We start from the raw sequence: 20,487 nt of genomic DNA, 5'->3' as shown, positions 1-20,487 counted from the left end.
GGCACAAGCTAGAAAATGTCAGTGTTTATTATTATTCATGAGAGAAGTCAGAAAATCTGGAGGGACAGTTGTTGTGTAAAGGAAGATGAATTGACTTAATGGAAGGGCCGAGTGTGAAACGGTGGTGGCAGTAACTAGAGCACAGTTAGAGGCAGGACACGAACTCCGTGGAGAGAGCAGGGCTAGACACCTGTGTCTGAGTAGAGAGGTGAGCGGAGGCCCGGGGAGAGAGAAAAAGGAGCCGGAGTTGAGGCACTGGAGTCCCTAGGAGTGTGCTTTTTTTTTTTTTTTTTTTTTAGGAGTGTGCTTTTTAAAAAGGGTTTTGGAGGAACAGTGGAACACACTGCAGACTGCAGATGCTATTGTAAAGTCCTCCAAATGTGCCCAGTTTTATATTCTTTGGCTATTATATGCCTTCTTTAGCAGTGATTAGTATTTCTACTAATCACTGCAGGAGACTGAGCAAGTGCCCTGCTTTATCTCAGGAAAAACAGGAATTTCATGCGCGTGTGGAGTCTGCTGGTGCCCCCGTGAGGCCAGTGTGTAGTAGTGCAGCCGATGAAATAGTGGAGAATTACTGCAGCAATTCTCAGCAAACTGCCATTTTGAGACAACTTCCTAGGCTTGAGTGGCTGTTGGTAGCATTTCTCCCGCAGCGCTTCAGGTTAGTAACTCACCCTAGACTTTGTTGCCATGATCCTCATCATGGCGCTGGTTGGTGAACATGGCTCCACTTTCACTCTTCTTCTGGCTGTTGTGTGGGAAGAAGTAGGGTCACTTACTGGATCTTTTTTTTGCCATTTTCTAGTTTGCATGACGTTTCATTGTGCAGCTTCAGCACCTTTTATCATTTCATATGTTAAAGCCAATTTGCATAAGAGATTTTAATAAGAATCAAGTGGTGGGGAAATGTACTCCTTCTCTTAGTGGGAGAAACCACAGAGCCATATGGCAGGAGGGTGTGGCTCTTGGAAGGTGTGAAGAACTGGGGTCCTTGATGCAATCTGCCACGCACTCGAGGGCAGATTCCTCCCTGCTTCCCTACAGTGCTTTGCCCTGTGTTGTACACAGAGTTGTCAGTGACGGACCTACTGCTTTGTAACAAGCTACCTCAGAAGTTCGGGGCTTACCACATCAGCCACTGTGTTTGCTCCTGATTCCGTGGGTTGGCCAGGCAGGCAGGGCTCAGCTGGGGTGGCTCATCTCTGCTCTGTAACTTCAGCCAGGCTTGCTCATGTGGCTGCAGTTTGAACTGAAGGATCTAGAATTCACATGATTGGCCCCTCAGCTGGGACGGCTGGGATATTAACACCTCTCTCATGGCCTTCCAGTTTCCAAGGCTGCTCTCTCCACATTTCTCCAGCAGGGTAGCTGGACTTCTGTTACATGGCCATCTCAGGGTTCCAAGAAAATGAAATCTGAAGGCAAGGGCTCTTGAGGCAAAGCCTCAGAAGCCGCACACCCTCACCTCTGCTGCACTGTTTGTCAGAGCAAATCACAGGCTTAGCCAGGTTCAGCGAGAGGAGAGACAGACTCCACCTCTTGCTGAGAGGGGTGGCAGAGTTTCATTGCGGCGAGGGGGGTGAGAGGTTCAGCCACAAGGGTGAGAGGCTCCGTAAGTACGTGTTGGATGAGCACGGGGGTCAGTGAAGCAGAAGCAGGGTCTTCTTGTGAAAGACTCTAGTGTAGCTTTCTTTTTAAAAATGTTGAATGTTTTTCCAGCTTTATTGCAGTATAGGTTTCTGGTGAAATAAAATGCTGATGCACAATGTCTGCTTCCTAGTTATCTTCATATTTGTCTGGTGCAACCCCAAATGATGGGCTTCCCGAGATCCGTTGGCATCAAACGGCAGACTTTGGCTATGTCCCTAACCCAAGGATGCCCAGCACTTTCATGGCTGTAGCTGTGGATCTCTGTGATAGGAATTCGCCTTTTGGCAGGTGGGTGCTTCTTGGGCTTTGTTTGAATAATATATGTTCTTTGTCTGTGGCCTTCACTCTGATGTTCACTGGTGAGGGGGCCTGAGGATTGGACATTAGAAGCATGATTTATCAGTCATTCACGTGGGATGTGCTGCAGTAACCAAAACCCCTCACCATCCCAGTGCCTTGACGCCACGGAACCTTATTTCGTGTTCACACTCCATGTCCAAATAAGGTCAACAGAGAGGCTTTGCTCTCATCGTCATTCACAGATCCAGAGCGACAGAGGCTCCAGGGTGATCTGTGCTTCCACATGCACCTACGGTTTCAGGTTGGCAATTAAATGCTTCCCAACCCAAAGCAACGTAAGTCACTTCTGCTCACATTGCACTGGCCAAAGCAAATCCCATGGCCATGCCTGTCTTCAGCGAGAGCAGGAAATGGAATTCTGCCGTGGACTCAGAGGGGGACTATCTGGATGACTACCCCAATGTTAACAGCCCCTATGATTACCACCCGCTAGCTGTAGGATACCAGGGGATTTCATTGTGAAATGGAGCCCAACACAGAGTGTCTGGATTATAGTAGGAGCCTGAATGAACATTTCTTTCTTTCTTAATTTTATTTATTTATTTATTTATTTATTTATTTCAGCTGCGCTGGGTCTTTGTTGCGGTGCGCGGGCTTCTCTAGTTGTGGCACATGGGCTCTAGAGCACGCGTGGGCTCCGTAGTTGCAGCATGCGGGCTTAGCTGCAGTATGTGGGATCTTAGTTCCCTGATCAGGGATCAAACCCGGGCCCCCTGCATTGGGAGTGCAGTCTTAACCACTGGACCACTAGGGATATTTATTTAGTTTTGAATGAATGAATGTTTATTGAATGAACAAATAAACCTAGAGGAGACCAAGTAATGAACAGCTGATTCAGATGAAACACAGGACTTTCAGTGGTTGCAGCAGTCTTACGAGAGCTCTCCTAGGTTAGTTCCAATACCTGCCCTCCCTCCCTCCTTCTCTCCTTTTATTCTTTCCTTCCGAGTCCTCGGTTATTTCAAGGTTTCCGACCCGTAGAAGGCCCAGAGCCCCATCTGTGGTTACAACTCACCATTTCTCTTAGGCTGACTCGCCACAGATCACTGGCTATTAGATTCAGTCAACTTTATTCTCACCTTCTTAAGGGGTGCTTTGTATAAGATTTCCTTTTTTAAAAAATGTGATTATTGTTGAGCCCAAACCCACAGTTCTCTACCTCTTCTTTATCCTGTAGCACACACCCTCGGGATAAGCAGACGGTGGCCTACAGGCTGCACCTGGGGGCCCGTGCCGTGGCTTATGGGGCAAAGTTGACCTTTCAAGGACCACTGCCTCAGAAGATAGAACTCCTGGGCGACATGGGGCTGCTGAACCTCACATATTCCCAGCCAATCCAGGTGCAGAGGCACAACAACAAGATATTTGAGGTGAGAACTGCAGAAACAGTAGGGGTTCATCCTGTGGGGGGTTGGGGGGGGCGGGATATCCTCCACGCCGAGGCCCACCTCTAATTATCACATGACTGCGAGGCAGGTTTTGGTTGGTCAGGGGCTGAGTTTATCTCAGAGCAACAAAAAAGCAGCTACTGATTCATTCACTTAGAGGCAATTTTGATGGGACCACCAAGGAAGGGAAGACGTGCCCACATTGAAATGATACTCCTTTTGCGTTTTCCCTCCCAGAGCAGCCATCTTTGCGTGGGAAAGGGCCCGTGGCTTTATGTGTGGACACCTATTGAAAGGACCCTCGCTCCAGAATGTTTCCCTCACTCGTAGACATCTTTTCTTTGTCACACTATCCTAAATTCTGATTTTCTTTTGAGTCTCTCCTTTAAGAGGTTGAAGCTTGGTGATTTGCAACTTAGTATGAATTACTGTAACGGAACTCTGTACTCGCTTCTAATACCTGGTGAGGATCATTCCTCTGTGGAACTGGGGCTATTGATTAAACAGCTTCTTTAGGAGTCTTCTAAGGTCGGGGTTGGCGGTGGAGGCATTCCCAGGTGGAGCATTTATATGAGTGTCTTTGGGAGCCCCGAAGTCGTTAGGCTGTGGTGGGCGGTGAGTGAAAAGAGGGCATTGGAGGGGGGATGAAAGAATGTAGAAGACAAACTGTACACAGGAGTTTATCTAGGACTGTTCCTCCTCTGGAATCCTAACCAGAGCATCCACCTGCCCCAGGTGCTTCCTCAGCACCTACGCCACCTAGCTTCTTTGCATGCTGGGTTTTAGGTGAATCCTAGCTCCAAGGAGCCTCTGTGTTCTGAGTTCTCCTCTCTAGTCAACAGCTGGCAGCCTGCCCATCGTCTGGACCTGGAATCTTAGCTGGGACCAGGACAGAATTGAACCTTGGGAACTGGGTATTTTATGCTCCCTTCACCAGATAGATTGTTTTCTGACTTGAGAACAGCTTACCATCCAAAGTTCCTTTGTGCCCCTTCTTCATTCCCCAGCTCCTTTGGGAGCCAGAGAGCAGCACAGCGGTGCCTCGCTTCACCCAAATTCCTGCCTGCTTTGCTGTTTGGCCGGAGGATCACAGGAAGGTTGTTCAGGGGAGCCTTCCCTGAATGTTTCATGACTACGCTGCCTTGTCTCCCTCAGTCATTTAATGTTTTACTCATTGATTTAAGCTATTTATTTTAGCACGTGAACTTTTACTATGGATCTGTGGCTGTACTGACCAGACCCAGCCTGGACTCAGGTTTGTTCTGGTCACTGTAGGAAATGTGTCTGTGGCTGCGAGTGGCCGCTTCTCCTCTTTCAGTCTGTCTGAAGAGCAGTCCCGCCTCTTGGCATATCCTCCTGACCTAACTGTTCCTGTTTATGACTCTCCTGTTAGATCTCCTGTTGCAGTGACCATCAGTGCAAGTGGCTTCCAGCTCCCATGGACACTTTCTCCGCCCAGACGCTGGCCCTGAATGTCAAGTCTTGTCACAACAGCCTGGTTGCTGTTCGCTATGCGTGGACCACATGGCCTTGTGAATATAAGCAGTGTCCCCTGTACCACCCCACCAGTGCCCTGCCAGCTCCTCCCTTCACTGCTTTCATTACAAACCAGATTCCTGGGTATCGCAGCAAGGTTGCTAAATGATTCTGTTGCAGTATGATCACATCTTAGACGTAAGTGTGGATCCTTTAGATTTGGGCATTTAGGAGTTTAAATGACAGCTGTTGCTTTTTAATGGAAATGAATAGAACTGCCTCATTGACAGCGCCCGGCTAGCACATGGCTGTTTCCATATTCTGAGATGCCAGAGCTGGTAGGCAAATGTAACGCTTGTCTTTTGTCCTCCAGTTGGGCCAGGTATCTGTATTAGAATAATTCCAAACTACAAACAACTTGAATCTCAATGTCATTCGCTTCCCTTATTACTGGGAGTGAAATGTCTTTAACACTTTTGTCCCCTTACCTCCAGACTGTGGCAACTCGGGGTCGGAAGAGATTTTAAGGCCATGCAGGCCGGCTAGCATTTATGTTTTTTTCTATAAAATATGAGAGGTGGTTATCAAATTTCTGTATAAAGTTTCCCTTCTAAACTTCCCAACAGTTTTTCCTCCTGTGGAACCGAAATGTTTCTTCCACTACACAACAATCTTTCAGAGAACTGATTTCAGTCCTATTTTGTTCCAAGCTGAAAACAATTCTATTCCTTTAGTCTAAATAATGATAATGTGAATATTTAACAGAAAGAAACCAGAATCACGTGCAGGCATTTTGGGAGGCGCTAAGGGATGGCCTCAAGGAGGGAAGAGAAGGGCGAGCTGGAGCAGCCCATGGGGAGGCCATGTGACCGCAGAGGTCATTGAGAAGCAAACAGAGATATCAGGCTCTTTAAAGGTAAGAGGTTTAACTATGAAAAGGACAATCCAGATGGAGGAACAACGTGAGGCTGAAAGTAAAGCTACAGGATAAGCATTTAGAAAAGTAATCTAGATGGGGCAAATGTGAAAGAGGGCTTTTGTGTATACTATTAAGAATCATAATGCTGTTTATTGGTTGATTAAGAACAGTTAAAGGCACTTGACAATTGTCTGTAATCTCTAAGAAGCTGGAAATAAAAGTATAATCATTAGTCACGTGTACACATTCCTCTCTAGTCAAAACTGGGTTATGAACGGGCTTGCAAATTGTCCCCTGAACCTGAGAAAGGAGACTAATCTGTGGGTAGTTTCCATTCCCTTACTGTGAAAAATGAGAACGAAAGCATAAGCATCACTCTCTCCATACCTGTCCCCCAAGGGGTCCTGGCGTAACTGAAGAGCAGGAATGCATCGTCAGTGCCAGGATCTTAGTAAAAAGCGAAACAGCTACGCAGCTTGCAAGGAACTCTGCTCCTTCAAGGACTTCCCAGCGCACAGCTGGCTCCTAACACCCAAACCTTGGCCTCTTACTCATCTGGCCTAACAGGAACCACGGACCCAGTAACAGACTCCTGCGGAAAAGCGAATGTACTGTCCACTCCTCCTCACCGCAGCACTCACGCGCGTCGCGTGGCGGCCGTTCTAACTTGGAAGAAGCTAGAAACAGTTAAGCGCTCCAGGCCCAGGTTCCCTTCACCCCCAGTAAGCTAGGGCACACAGTGTAAAACGTTAGGTTTAGGTGGTGGATATCTTAATGAAAAGTCATATGAAAGTTTATTTTTAATGGTTGAATAATTTAAAACATTCTGTGGGAATTCAGTTTCTTTCCCAAATGAAAATAACTTTTTACTATTTGAAAAAATCGAATTCATAATCACTAAGAAGACTTGGATGCTAAAGAAAAGTATACGTAAGTAAAAATCACCACAAAATTCATCATTTGGAGACACTTAATATCTTGGTGAACATCACCTGATTTGTTTAGGTCACATTTTACATACTACTACACGGTATATTATTTTGTAACCTGCGTTTCTGACTTATTCTAGAGAAATAATTTTCCTATGTAAAGTGAAAACAGATTTAGTTTGTTTCAGTTTGTGGGAGCTCCATATTTTCTTTAACTAATTTGCCATCAGTGGACATAGAGGGTTTTAAACAAATACTGTGATAACTGTTACGTGCAAACACCATCCCGCACTTAATTCCTTAGGGTCCTGAATATGGAATAATGGGTTTAAGGATAAATATGTTTAACATTTTGACACCTATAGCTTAACCCTTCCAAAGGGTTCAACAGTTGACATTTCCACCAAGGCACAGTCCCATTTTCTCCCTCATTTTCACTGACATTGGATGTTGTCAAACTATCTTCAACAATCCAATAGATGAAAAGATTTTTTAAGTATGCTAGCTAGGGCAGTGTTTTTCAAGCTACTTAAAATGATGATCCATAGTAAAAACACTTTACATCATTCCATGTATCCCCATGTGTATTGTGTGAATGGTATATAAACGCCTATATACACACTATAGTTGAAACCACTTTCAACCTTTGACGTGCGATATATTCCAATATGTTCTAATTGTCTTCTAATTTAATTTTAAAAGATGTGGGTCTTGATTGCCTAAGTTTAAGAACAACTAGTGTGTTGAGATTTGTAGTTTGAAAAACACTGTTTTAGGAAAGCTACAAAATGAATACTTTAATTAAAGGAAAACCGTGCACTAACTTACATAAATTTGTTTTAATGTCCTTAGAATGACGCTCACGTTGAATCTGTGATTAACTCAGGCTGTAACAGAATGGAAAGATACTGGTTATGTGATAAAAGCAGCATATACCATTTCTGTGTAAGTGCAAATGGCTTCAGGCACCTTATGCAGAGAAAAAAGAAAAACGAAAAACATTGACAGTTTTGCGTAACTCCTTTCTATCCCTGATTTGCTATTATCCAAATTTTACTATTGTTTTTGCACTGTAAAAGCTATACAAACTTGTAAGACTATAAATAAGAATCATAAAATTAGTGTTAGTTACTTTAGTTTCTGATACTTTGCAGTGGCCAGTGTGATGTGCTCTAAATGCTGCATCAGATCCCTCCCTCTGCCATCCAGATATAGTCCTGTAAGATGCTAGGCCCATTTGTTTCCTCCCCCGTTAGCAGCTATGGACGGTAGCACAGTGACAATCCAGTTCTCACCGCCTTCCCCATTCTTCTACTTCCGGGGTCCTTTTGTTCCTTCCCATTCCAGGCCGGGCTGGGTGGGCAGCGAAGCATCCCACAAGGCACCGTGGAGTTGTCCTGGCTGGGATTAGGTGTTGTGGTATGCCTCTACCTTAATGCTGTAAGCAGAGTCCAAAAAATTCAGTTATACAGAATGAGGAATTACATCATTACACGACTAACGAACTGTTGGGGTGAGTCTGTTACGGAGGATGGGAACCAATCACGTTCTATCTAAATGTGTGTTATCATGTGGTTTAGCTAAAAGCACATTCTCCAATAAGGAGCCACAAAGGGAATGTAGGAAGGGTTAGAGAGGATTTTTTGATCCCCTTGTGAAATGTGAAAAAGATGAACAGTGGGCCTGGGACTGGACCTTGCAGCTTGGGGATAAGCAGGATTTCACTGTGGTGACGCTGACATGAAAACAAAGCAGCAGCTGGTTGTAGGGGCTGCGACTTAATATTCACTGACCTAGATCAGAATCAAGGGTGCAAGGTTGTCAGAATCTTACTACCTTCCTCATGAGTCAGCAGCCATCTCTCCCTCTGGTTTACAAAGGACTTAAGTTTACCTCAGGCAGAGCTAAGCCAAAAGATTATATCCTGATTACAACAAGATGAAAATAAGCAGAACTGTCAAGAAAAATTTATTACTAAAAATAAAGCAGCTGAAGTTTTTCCCAGGAAAGCTGTCACCATGGGAACCTCCGCGACAAAATGTGTTAATTTACTATCTTCTTCACTTGAGTCGCTGCCTTCTTCCATATAGTCTTAAGTTTTAGTTTAAGATAAAAAATCCATCCTGATGAAAATGATGTGGTCATTGATCCCTTCCTGTTCAATCTGAAGACTGAGTTGGGCTACACTGCGACGGAGACTTCAAGTGCTGTAGGTGAGTATCTACCAAGGGTTCATGTGTCAGGAACATGCGTTGATAAGAAGACACAAAGGCTGTAGGCTGAAGCTCTGGGAGGTCCAAGGATCCTGGAGAAAAAAAAATTCCTCAAGTTCCACTGCTGCCTGGGAATCTCAGGAGACTGGCTTGACCAGACACATACGTGTCCTTTTAATTCTTTCAACTCTTTTGCATCTGTCAGCCCAGTTCTGCCCTTGTTTGGTAAGACAGGACAGATACTTACTTTTACAATGAAGAAAACTGTGGCTGAAATACAGCAAGTGGTACTGGAAAAATTGGACAGCCATATGTAAATCAGTGAAGTTACAACACACCCTCACACCACATACAAAAATAAACTCAAAATGCCTTTAAGACTTATTATAAGACATGACACCATAAAACTCCTAGAAGAGAACATAGGCAAAACATTCTCGGACATAAATCGTACCAATGTTTTCTTAGGTCAGTCTCCCAAGGCAATAGAAATGAAAGCAAAAATAAACAAATGGGACCTAATCAAACATAAGTTTTTGCACAGCAAAGGAAACCATAAACAAAATGAAAAGACAACCTACGGACTGGGAGAAAATATTTGCAAATGATGCGACTGACAAGGGCTTAGGTTCCAAAATATACAAACAGCTCATACAACTCAAAAACAAAAAAAACAACCCAATCAAAAAATGGGCCAAAGACCTAAATAGACATTTCTCCAAAGAAGACATACAGATGGCCAAGAGGCACATGAAAAGATGCTCAACATCACTAATAATTAGAGAAATTCAAATTGAAACTACAATGAGGTATCACTTCACACCAGTCAGAATGGATCATCAAAAAATATACAAACAATAAATAATGGAGAGGATATGGAAAAAAGGGAACCCTCTTGCACTGTTGGGGGAATGTAAATTGATACAGCCACTATAGAGAACAGTATGGAGGTTCCTTAAAAAACTAAAAATAGAATTATCATATGACCCAGCAATCCCACTCCTGGGCATTTACCCAGACAAAACTATAACCCGAAAAGATACATGCACCCCTATGTTCACAGCAGCACTATTTGCAAAAGCCAAGCCATGGACAGATGAATTAATAAAGAAGATGTGGCATATACACATACACATACACACACAGAGGAATATCAGCCATAAAAAAGAACGAAATAATGCCATTTGCAGCAACATGGATGGACAGAGATTATCACACTAAGCGAAGTAAGAGAGACAAATACCATGTGATATCACTTATATGTGGAATATAAAATATGACACAAATGAACATATCTATGAAACAAAGACTCACGGACATAGAGAAAAGACCTGTGGTTGTCAAGGGGGAGGGAAGGATTGGGAGTTTGGGACTAGCAGATGCAAACTAGTATATACAGGATGGATGAACAACAAGGTCCTACTGTATAGCACGGAACTATATTCAATATCCTGTGATAAAACATAATGGAAAAGAATATGAAAAAATATATACGTGTATAACTGAATCGCTGCTGTACAGCAGAAATTAACACAACATTGTTAATCAGCTATACTTCAATAAAATATTAAAAAAGAACAAAACTGGCTGAAATAGATCAAGTGACTTGCCTAGGGTTACACAGCACAGTAGGCAGAGACAGAGAAGTTAATACTATCTTCTTATTTCTAGTCCAGAGCTCTCCCTATATGACTCCTATGCCGGATCCCCTGATCACTCCACTCATTTGTGGGAGGGAATCCACGGAACATAGGCAGGACCAAGGCCATGACCTGATCCCCTTTACTACATCTGAAATTTCAGTCCCACAGTAAACTTTCCCTTGTATTCTGCTTAGGTCTTATTTAGGTTAGAAAATGAGATGCCCTAGTTTCTCGGTGAGCCCTGCCTCACCATGATCTCAGCCACGCCTTGTGACTTCTGCGAGGGCTGCCCATGGCCAGAGCAGGGAAAGCTTCTATCACTCACTGTCCAGACATGGGATACTCAGCGATGGATGAAGAGGGGAGGGTTGCCTAAAAATGGCCAATTTTCGAAGCAGAAGGGAAAAAATAAAAGATACCTTGTAGAATGGGATCATTGTGATCTTTATGGAAGGTCTGTCTCTGAAAGGCTTCAAAGCTTGTAGCTGCATCATTCTCTAGCTGTCCTTGGGGCGGCAGACTGTCTCCAGGTTTACACACGTCGAACTTCACCCACTGGTAACTGCAGGACCAAAGGGATCATTACTGAGTTGTCTGTTGGCCATACAACCCATTCTTCCCTCCAAAGGGATCAGGTGTTTTTTTCTTTAGGTCTCTGCCATATATATCTGAAAAACATATTAACTAACCAAAAATGAAAAGCACACAGACAGGCTTCTTTAGTGACACACACTCTGCAGGACTTCCCAATCCATTTGCTGTCATGGTGCACACAGACGATAAGAACTTCAGTACAGTGGGGTACTGGCTCCTGCTCGCCGTCCAGGGGCCGCAGAGGACCAATACTGTGCCTTGTGCACAGAAGCAGCTCATTAAATAGATGAATGAGCAGAGCAGTGACCGCCAGTTTAGGTCCCTGGCCCACCTGGTCCCTGGGGCTTCTTTCAAGGGAATGGATTTGACCCCACTTACTTGACGCATTTTCGAGCTCCTGGACAACTCTGGATCAGGTTGTGGATGGCCGGATGAGAAAACCCAAAAAAGTCAGCTCCAGATGGATGCACGTTGGGCATTAGTTTCCCCCTAAACAGGAGAGGGAGAATTTTAGCTTGAGAGCTGAGAGGGAGATGAGAATGTGCGTATGAACACATGGAATAAGCTTTCCTCACTTGGATACTCTGGAGACGGTAGCTGCTAAGACATTCAAAGGACACAGGATAGCTTTCTATAAAATATGGGATCTCTACTCATTAAAAGCAAGAGAGAAGGCCTCAGTGTACCCAAAGTGATCTTTTTAGCCTGTCTCCAAGCTGTTGGTCAACTTACATAGCAGCACTTATGGTCTCGAGCAGTTCTGCATGACAGGCGTCTGCAGAAGAGCTGGCAATGGCATTCTGGGGGTCATCTTCAGGAACAATTTCAAACTGAGAAATACAAGGGAGCAATGAGGTCAGTCTTCAAGGAGAAGGGGGTAGAGAGAGTCACACTACTGCTATTACTCTTTCTTCACTCTGGAACCTGAAGCTGAGTATACCAGGTAGGAGGTGGGTACCCTTCCTAGAGGGCTGTTAAAAATTCCAAGCCAAGAAAACAGAGCAAGTCTTCTGTTTAATTTTATACTCTTTGCTTGACTCCTCTCCAGAGGCCAACACTTAATTTCTTATATACCTTTCCAGATGCCTTCTTATCCACTTACTTACATTTGTAAGTATAAATACAAATGGTATTTTAAAAACAAATGAAATCATTCTCCACATAATCTTAGATTTACTTTATAACGCCTAGGAAGAGTATAGGCCATTTTGACTGCAAATCGCCATTTCACTTTACTTTTTGAGTTGTAAAATATCTTATTTATAAAAAGAAACTGTTAAATCAAAATTATACTGATACTGAGGAATTTCTGCCAAGAAAGCATTATTGTAACAAGTGCTATCTACCCAACTTAATTCCTTGACCAGTTTTCTATAAAGTTCACGACTTTTTGCAAAAAAAAAAAAAAAATTTCTGTAACAGCTTCTCTTTAGTCATTTAAATTCCTTAACCAGTTTTCTATAAAGTTCAGTTAAGCAGTTTCCAGTTTTTCAATGTTTAATAAAATTATTCCACACAGAATTAATTTATTTTCTGTATATATATATATATTTTTTTTTTTTCCTTTTCCCCCCCAGTGATGTGCATTATTGATCATTTTTTTAGAATCCAAAAGCGAACCTTACTGAGTACAGTTTCTACTGCTGTTAGTTTTCTTCTGTGGTTATTTCATTTGATTCAATTTTCCTGTGTCAATTTTAGAGCTCTTTCAATTTTGTCAGTAATAAATTATCTTGAGAGTAGTTTTAGTCAATGGTTTTGTTACTTCAGTGACATGTTGCAAGTTTAACATTGTGATGGTTTATACTGATTTCTCAGCTAATTCATGAAAAAACCGTAAACAATTATCTTTAAATATTTCAGGATTGCTCTTCTACTTGGTATTGATCATGCCAATTCCAATTTTTTATATTGTGTGTAAACTATATATTCTATTTGAGCAAAGAGCAATTAAAAGGCCAAAATGTAGTATTTTGGTTTGGGGTCTTTCCCTACTTCATTCTTTTAACTGCCGTATAATATTACACAAGGTGGATATATCTTAATTTTTAACCATTTTCCTATTGATGGGTATTTAGGCTACTTTTAACTTCTTGCTATTGCAAACAATGCCACAATTACATTGTTGTACGTAATTCTTTTGTTCACATTTGCACATTTCTCTAAGACATACTAGAATATCTAGAAGTATTCTGGATCAAAGGAGTCACACATTAAAATTGTTGATACTGCCCAGCTGCCTTCCAAAAAAAGGAACTTTACAAATTTTCCCTCCTACTAATGCCATTTGTACTTATTTTCCTACATGCTGGCCAACATCTGCTATTATCTATCTTATATTTGCCTATGAGAAAAAATAAGATCTTTCTGTTTTATCTGCGTCTCCCTAACTACTAGTAAGGTCTGCTCTCATCGACCATCTGCACTGTTTCTGTGAAATGCCTGTTTTATCTGACTGCTTTTTTATCTTAGACCACAAGAGCACTTTATCTGGATATTAATCCACTGTGACATATTTTCTTCTTGTTTGTCGCTTTTAACTTTGATTATGGTGGTTTTGGTCATTCAGACGTGTTTAAATTTTTAATAGTCAAATCTGTTACTACTTTCCATTATGGCTTCTACTTTTCACATCTTGCTAAGGAAAACCTTTTCACCTCACCCTAGGATTATAAATATATTGTTCAATATTTTTTAAACATATTTATAGTATAGAACATTTTATAAAGCTAAAGCAATTAAAAGTCATACTGGCATTTCTAGACAAATAGATGAAACAGAATCGTCTGGAAACATACTCAAGTATTATATATATTTAGTGTGTCACTTGATATTAGGGGAAAAAAATTAAAGCTCACAATGTACCTGAAAATAATGTCTGGATGGGTTAGTGGCTTAATAAAGGAAACAAAAAAAACCTCAAAGACTTTTTTTTTTTAAAATATTTTAGCAATTTGTCTTTCAGAGGAAATTAAGGACCAGCTTGTCAATTACCATTTACATTCTATTAGGATTTTGATTAGATCTTCCTTGAACATATAGATTTGTTATAATTATTACTACAATATCGACACTGTCTGTTAGAGCACTTTCTAAAGAGAAATGCTGCATGGCCAAGGTCATCCGAACTCTCAGCTGCATCCGACAGCGTTCTAACCAGGATAGGAGTGACGCAATACTGTCCACATGTGTCAGGCAGGCCCTCAGCTTCTGCTCAAAGGTTCCTTCCCTTGCTTCTATCTCCTTCCACCCCCTTTTGTAGCGATCTGTAACATCATCAGACAGTGAAGCCTGAAACTCTGAAAATGGTCTATTTTCCCCCAATGATCAGAGGAGACCGGGAAAGTGAATTGTCTTGAACCACAGCACTGAGAAGGATGAAAAAAGATACTTAATACGACTAGGATTCAGGTGTCCCAGGTCCTCAAGAGTACGTGCAGTCAGAAACTAATATGCAGTTTCTCTGCTACCTCCATCTTGGTCCCACCTGAGTTGGCAGAGTGTCAAACTAATCTTCCCTGAATGTAGGCCTGCACTTTACAAACAAGCAGCTTGATCAGGCCTCATGTGGTCACCATATTGACATTAGCACCAGCACGGTTCAAGGGAATGGGTGTCAGTAGGACAATCACACAAATGCAGATTCACATCCCAGCTCAAATCACTTATTAGCAGAGGTGTGACTCAGGGCCAATCACTTTCTGCATCTTACACACCATCTACCTTGTAAAGTGTCTGAATAGATAATATATATTAAGTGTGTGTCACAGAGAAGGTTCTCAAAAAAAAAAAAAGAAGAAAACCAGCAGTTATTCTTAGAGTGGGTACCTGAGGCTGTGTGCCACCGTCCTTGATCTGACAGGTGTACAGACACTGCTGGTCTGGGCTCTTCATGCTGGCGTACACCCGAGTGCTGCAGTAGCCCACAGGGTAGATGGCGCCCTCGTCATGGAAGCCAGGTCGGTCGGTGATGATCTATAAAAAAAGATACCCCCAACCCACCACTGAGGTCACCAGAGAATGTAGAAGTCCAGGGTACTGTGGTAGCCTTTAGAACCACCTTGGGGCTGCAAAGAGTGACTCAAATCAGAGAGAGAAAGAGCGTAGGATGTGTAGCAGACAAAACTGACCTGGTTTCCTAGGGACTGGAGATTTTCTGGGGTTGGTCTGGATCAGCAAGGGGCTGCTGCTAATGGGAACAGGGAGGGAAGGCTCAACCCCACTCCCGTATTTCTGATTCTCCTCTCTCTTTATCGCTGGTCTCACTCACCTCCCCCAGGCTATATACTGTTAGACCCCCCAGTCCGATGGGGAACACAGGCCGTCCTGAGGGATCCAGGGCAATGGGCTGAACCAGCTTGCGAGCACCTGTCTCCATTTTCTTTTTCTTGGATGTTTTCTTCAGAACTGAAACGCAAATCTAGGGTCACCCACTTTAGGCCCTTCCCAGTGTTGAGGGGAAGGGAAAACTCTGCACGATGCTAAGAGCAATAAGCCAATCCTGGTTCTACACACTCCCTGAATGGGCACATGGGACTTTTCCCCAAAGCCCTGAGTATTCTTCTAACCCACCCACCTGGCAGTAACCAATTTTGGTATCAGTGCTTAGTATCTAAAAGCCTTATACTTTTTAAGGCCTCTGACTTCATTTATAAGGTCAGCAATTTCCCAAGTCATCTGTGTGCTCAAAAGGCCACCAAGCCCATTTCCCTGCCTCTAGGAAAGACTGAACTGAAGGCACCCAGAGAGTCGGGTGTGTAGGAGAAGGGGGAGGCCTTGGCCTGCTCCCATCACGTTTAACCAGGTCTAACTGCAATTCCTCCACCTGGAGTGGCTTTAAGACACTTGGTTTTCAAGGGCTACCAGGGCTGCTTAAGGACCAGGTGAGAGTTTAAGTCATCTCTGTGGCCGAGTGTCTACCAGTTAGTACCAGGTCTTCGTCATTAGTCGTTGAGCCACTGGGGCAACTGATATCCTCTCCCCAAGGTACCTTCCAGTTTGTTGTTCTCTTTGCCTTTTTCTTTTTTCTCCTTCTTGGATTTCTTTCCAAATGGTTCCTCAGCTCCAGTGCTAGGCCCAGAAAGCGGCCCAGCTCCCTGGATAGTTCCCACAGAGCTGGCCACACTGTAAGTCAGGGGCAAACTGGAGCTGTGGGAAGGAGCTGCAACCTGTGCTTCCCCTTCAGTTAGAGCCTGGAGCTGAAGGAGCTTCTTTAGCAAGTACCTGAGGTCGGGAAGGAAAGGGAGCAGAAGTATGAGCTTCTGTTTTATCACAATTCCATATTTTATTCAAGTACTGGGAAAAGCCAGAACTATATACAAAGATTATTGCATTCACAAAAATAAGGTTCTTATTGGACCCCGGGAAAAACGAAGCTCCAGAGAATACTACTTCAAGAAGCTAAGGATAAAGGATTATAGCGTATCTCTTTTGCATCTGGAGAGCTCTTCTAACTGGATGTTGGAAGGTGTTAGGCTTCTGAAGGGCACATACCATGAACTGCACGTGTACATGTACTCACGGAGTACTACATATGGAATAAATATATGTAGAATGAAATGCAGTTTCTTTTATTCCTTGGCTTTTATAACTGCAGAGTTATAATAAAATTACTTATAAGATGTGGCAAGAGAGATGAATAGAGCTGTTTCATCATCACGGTCCAACACGACCTGGGTAAACAGGAACCAATACCATAGGTTGTGACTTTGTACCAGATTAGTGGCCAGTGGGCTGTGCAAAGCACAAAAATCCCGATGGAGGAAAATTCATAGGAGCAGAAACACCGTATCAATCACCAAAAAATGTAATTCTGAACACAAAATGAACCAGCTCACCGTCTTTCTTCTTTAGCTTTAAGAAATTTTTCCTCAAGACGAGCAATTTCATCACAAATAGCAGCATTTTCCTTGAAGAAAATTTTGAATATAGTCACACAAAATGAATAAAAGATCAAAGTATTATGCTGAGAAGAGGAGCTATATTCCAAACCAAAGAAGTCTGTGTTGCTGGGTGAGAAGGAAGTGCTAGTCTACCTTGCAGAGAAACTGTAGACAAACCTATAAGTAAAGGTAGGGTCAAGTTCTAATGTGGGCAGAGTAATTAGATAATTTATAGAAACTGGTGTACCTTTGCGTGAAAAGGGGGAGCTATTAATGATTTTGCCAGAACAATATGGCAAAGTAGTAGGGCTGTCCTAGGCAAACCAAGACATATGGTCACCTTAATTAGGGTAGCCTTTAGCAAAGAAAAGGGCATACTGCTCAAATCATAGATGCTTAAACTCAACCCTTGTAAATATGGGGAAGGTCCATTCCCAAGTGCCTTGACTCTTGGGGAGCTTACAAAGCGAACCTAACCCAAAGCATCCCATGTAGTATGAACCTTAAAGAGAAAATATAGATGGAACAAAATCTAGTCTAGTCTATAAAATTCTTAAATTTCATAACCTATTTATGTGTATTCAAGCATCAGCTTTCTTTACTGACGATTCAATCTAGTTCCCAAGCATGAGTCCTGAGGGGACTGCTCCAATCTGGATGCTCCATAGTTGGGACCTCAAACTTTGAATGATCAAAACAATATCCTTTTTCTTCACAAAACCTTCTGCATAGACTTGGTGGAAGCAGTATCCTAACAACATAGGTGCCAAGCTTTAGGTACCTTTGACATTTAGGGAATAAAAGAAAGGTAACATAATTAGATACTAAATCCTCTTAATTCTGCTTTTCTTATTTCTCTCCAGTGTACATGGCAAGTGCCAAATAAATGTTTTCGGAATGAATGCTCTGATTTCCAAACCTTTCCTTATGCTTCCAAAAAAGCTGAGGGATGTTCTAGCTTTTGGTAGAAGGGGTAAGGTAGTGGTGATTCAGATGTGGGGAGATATTTGAGACACCTGCTATTTCCAAGCATTGAGGTGAGCTTGAGCAAGCCAGAATATTATAACACTTGGTTGTGGCTGGAAAACCATTTCATTCATTCAGTAAATCCAGTGCCTCTACAATAAAGGATCGGGAAGACTCAAAAGAGGTTAGAAGGGGGGAATTACTGAAAGCTTCATGTGCCTGTTCGTGGAAGGGGTCAGTTATGGGTAAGCGGGGTGCTTGGGAAACAGGCTGCGTAATGGAAGTACTAAAGAAACTAGAATCAGGTGTTTGAGTTGGAGCCAGGGCTCTGACATAGTGCCCTCGAGCAAATCATCTCTCGGGGCTTAAGTGCTGCTACTTTAAAAATAGCGCCTCATTCTCAGGTTTCTCTGGAGGCTCAAAGGCATTTCCAAGAGTTCGGCGGTAATAACGATAATGACTAAAACTTATTAGCACAGCTTCTAGGTACCGAGCGCTTTACTTTCCTCATTTAATCTTCATTAAGTCTGCAAGGCAGTTATTAGCTCTCATTTGCAGATGAGGAAACACGATTACAGGAATTACGTAATTTGTCCAAGGCATGAGGCTAACAAGAAGTAATGTACAATGTAAAACCTAACACTATATTAATACTGTCACTCTGGGAAGGGGAACAGCTCGGGGAAAGATTTCGCGAGTTAGGAGGGGCTCGAGGCTGAGAAGGGCTGAGCGCCGGTCACACTCACAAACACCGTGGCTTTGGCCGCTTTGCGCAGCCGCAGGTACTTAAGCCGGTACTTCTCGTTCTGGCTCTTCTTCGGGAGCTTTTTCATCCTGGCCTTGCTGGACTGCAGCGGGGCCCGCGGCGAGGAGGCCAGGCCGCCCAGCAGGCTCATGGTCCGGCCCCGCTACGGGGGCTCCAGGGAGCGGCCGGCATCAGCTCCTCGACCGAGGAGTGGCCCCTAGCGCCGGCTACGTCTGGTCTGGGCTGGTGGAAGCCGGCCGCTAGGAATCTACCTCTCTAGAACATTCACGAGGCGCAGGGCTCGGCCGCAAATCCTGCAACCAAATCCGGCTCCCGGTGCCTCCCTGCACTTCCGCGTCTGCCTCGGAAGTTACCGTGACCGGAACTTACATCACGGCGCCAGCCGCGCGTAACTTCCGGGGCTGGGAGTTGGGTCGTCTCGGTTCGGCCGATCCTCGGCTCCGGAAGAGGGGAGGAGAAGGGGAAAGGGAAGGGGAGGGGAAGGGGAGGGGAAGGGGAGGGGAGGGGAAGGGGAGGGGAGGGGAAGGGGAAGGGGCGGGAAGGGGAGGGGCGGGAAGGGGAGGAGAAAGAGAAGAGGAGGGGAAAGGGGGGAGGGAAAGGGGAGGAAGGGGAGGGAAAGGGAATGGGAGGGGAGGGGAAGGGGAAGGGGAATGGGAGGGGAGGGGAAGGGAGGAGGGGAAGGGGAGGGAGGAGGGAAGGGGAGGGGAGGGAGGAGGGGAGGGGAGGGGAGGGGAAAGGGAAGGGGAGGGAAGGGAAGGGGAGGAAGGGAGGGGGAGGAGAGGGGAAAGGGGAGGGGAGGGGAAAGAGAAGGGGAGGGGAAGGGGAGGGAAAGGGAATGGGAGGGGAGGGGAAAGAGAAGGGGAGGGAAGGGGAGGGAAAGGGAATGGGAGGGGAGGGAAAGAGAAGGGGAGGGAAGGGGAGGGAAAGGGAATGGGAGGGGAGGGGAAAGAGAAGGGGAGGGAAGGGGAGGGAATGGGGAGGGGGAAAGGAAGGGGAGGGGAAGGGGAGAACCTGGGGAGGAGGAGGGCAGCTGGAAAGGACTCTGAGACTCGCGTGTGTGTGTTTAGCTGAGGCGTGTTATTGTTGAGCTAAAGTCGCACAAAAATCTTCCCGAAGCCAATCTCATACACGCTTCCGAACCCCACCCACTGCGTTTCAGCACCACTTTTCCACACTTGATACAGACTGGCCTTCTGGACTGTAGGATGCACTCCAACGCATTGCTGGGACTGCTGCTTTCCCTACTTCCTTTCTTTATACAGCTCGCATAGATGTTTCTTGAGGGCCTGTTACGCTGTCCTTTTACTGGGAGCTGGGATTACAGTGGTGAATAGAAAAAAATCCTCTGCTCTCAGATTAGGATTTAGTAGGGAAGATTTAACCGGCACTTTTCATAGACTTCTACAATTGTATACGGAAATTAAGGAAAATATGTATAGAGTTAAAACACTAAGTTCAGTAAGTTACTGGAGAAAAAACTAACGCTAAAATAAGTAACTTACAATCAGTTCAAAAAAGGTTTAGAATCGATAACCCAGGTACTTCATTTCTGGAATTGTAAGAACAGTGACAAGAGTCTTGACAAAATGGTTTTAACACAGAGAGAAAGATTACGAGAGTCCTTTTTGCCCCTTCGTATTGAAAGCTGTCCTTTTGGAACTCACGGTTCCAGTATGCTTTTACAAACATACTCAAGGC

At 44.0% G+C, this 20,487-nt stretch overlaps 2 protein-coding genes across 12 annotated transcripts in view; one reads left to right on the top strand and one right to left on the bottom strand.

The window, feature by feature from the left end:
• Positions 1-7,724, top strand: part of SIAE (sialic acid acetylesterase) — a 36,938-nt gene extending 29,214 nt beyond the window's left edge. For 6 of the 7 annotated variants that reach the window (XM_004280701.4, XM_049713936.1, XM_049713937.1 and 3 more), the window contains 3 exons: positions 1,784-1,941; positions 3,191-3,383; positions 4,795-7,724. In XM_004280701.4, coding sequence (XP_004280749.1) covers positions 1,784-1,941; positions 3,191-3,383; positions 4,795-5,046 — 603 coding nt within the window. In that variant the 3' untranslated portion in view covers positions 5,047-7,724. Of the gene's footprint in view, positions 1-485; positions 665-1,783; positions 1,942-3,190; positions 3,384-4,794 lie in introns of those variants that run through there. The other variant, XM_033407385.2, reaches the window with a different exon arrangement.
• On the bottom strand, positions 7,573-19,172 carry TBRG1 (transforming growth factor beta regulator 1). Of its 5 annotated transcripts, none has more exons than XR_007478912.1 (10): positions 18,770-19,132; positions 17,013-17,083; positions 16,166-16,398; positions 15,446-15,582; positions 15,004-15,150; positions 11,908-12,005; positions 11,554-11,664; positions 11,315-11,432; positions 11,001-11,143; positions 7,573-8,163 (listed from the first exon to the last, which is right to left on the bottom strand). XR_007478912.1 is itself a non-coding variant. In XM_033407386.2 (9 exons), exons 1-9 carry the CDS (start codon positions 18,917-18,919, stop codon positions 8,153-8,155), a joined length of 1,101 nt encoding a protein of 366 aa, XP_033263277.1. In that variant the 5' UTR covers positions 18,920-19,129; the 3' UTR covers positions 7,573-8,152. The 5 variants fall into 5 exon arrangements, 2 of the variants coding, with proteins under 2 accessions (XP_033263277.1, XP_004280747.1); XR_004477405.2 differs by lacking the exon at positions 11,315-11,432 and having other exon boundaries at positions 7,573-7,694; positions 8,021-8,163; positions 18,770-19,129; XR_007478911.1 differs by lacking the exon at positions 7,573-8,163 and adding an exon at positions 8,870-9,030 and having other exon boundaries at positions 18,770-19,172.
• Between the last annotated feature and the right edge of the window lie 1,315 nt (positions 19,173-20,487).

This window comes from Orcinus orca, chromosome 8, assembly GCF_937001465.1.
Source record: "Orcinus orca chromosome 8, mOrcOrc1.1, whole genome shotgun sequence".
In the NCBI taxonomy this organism is placed as follows: Eukaryota; Metazoa; Chordata; class Mammalia; order Artiodactyla; family Delphinidae; genus Orcinus; species Orcinus orca.
This window is presented reverse-complemented; position numbering and strand designations above follow the sequence as displayed.

Excerpts from the sequence above, each read along its gene's own strand:
- TBRG1 (XM_004280699.4), bottom strand. The coding sequence starts at position 18,919 with ATGAGCCTGCTGGGCGGCCTGGCCTCCTCGCCGCGGGCCCCGCTGCAG. Across the intron at positions 12,006-15,003 it reads ACGGTGGCACACAGCCTCAG|TTTGAAATTGTTCCTGAAGA; the intron begins GTACCCACTCTA and ends TGTATTTCTCAG. Across the intron at positions 11,144-11,553 it reads GGAGCTCGAAAATGCGTCAA|TTACCAGTGGGTGAAGTTCG; the intron begins GTAAGTGGGGTC and ends TTGGTCCTGCAG.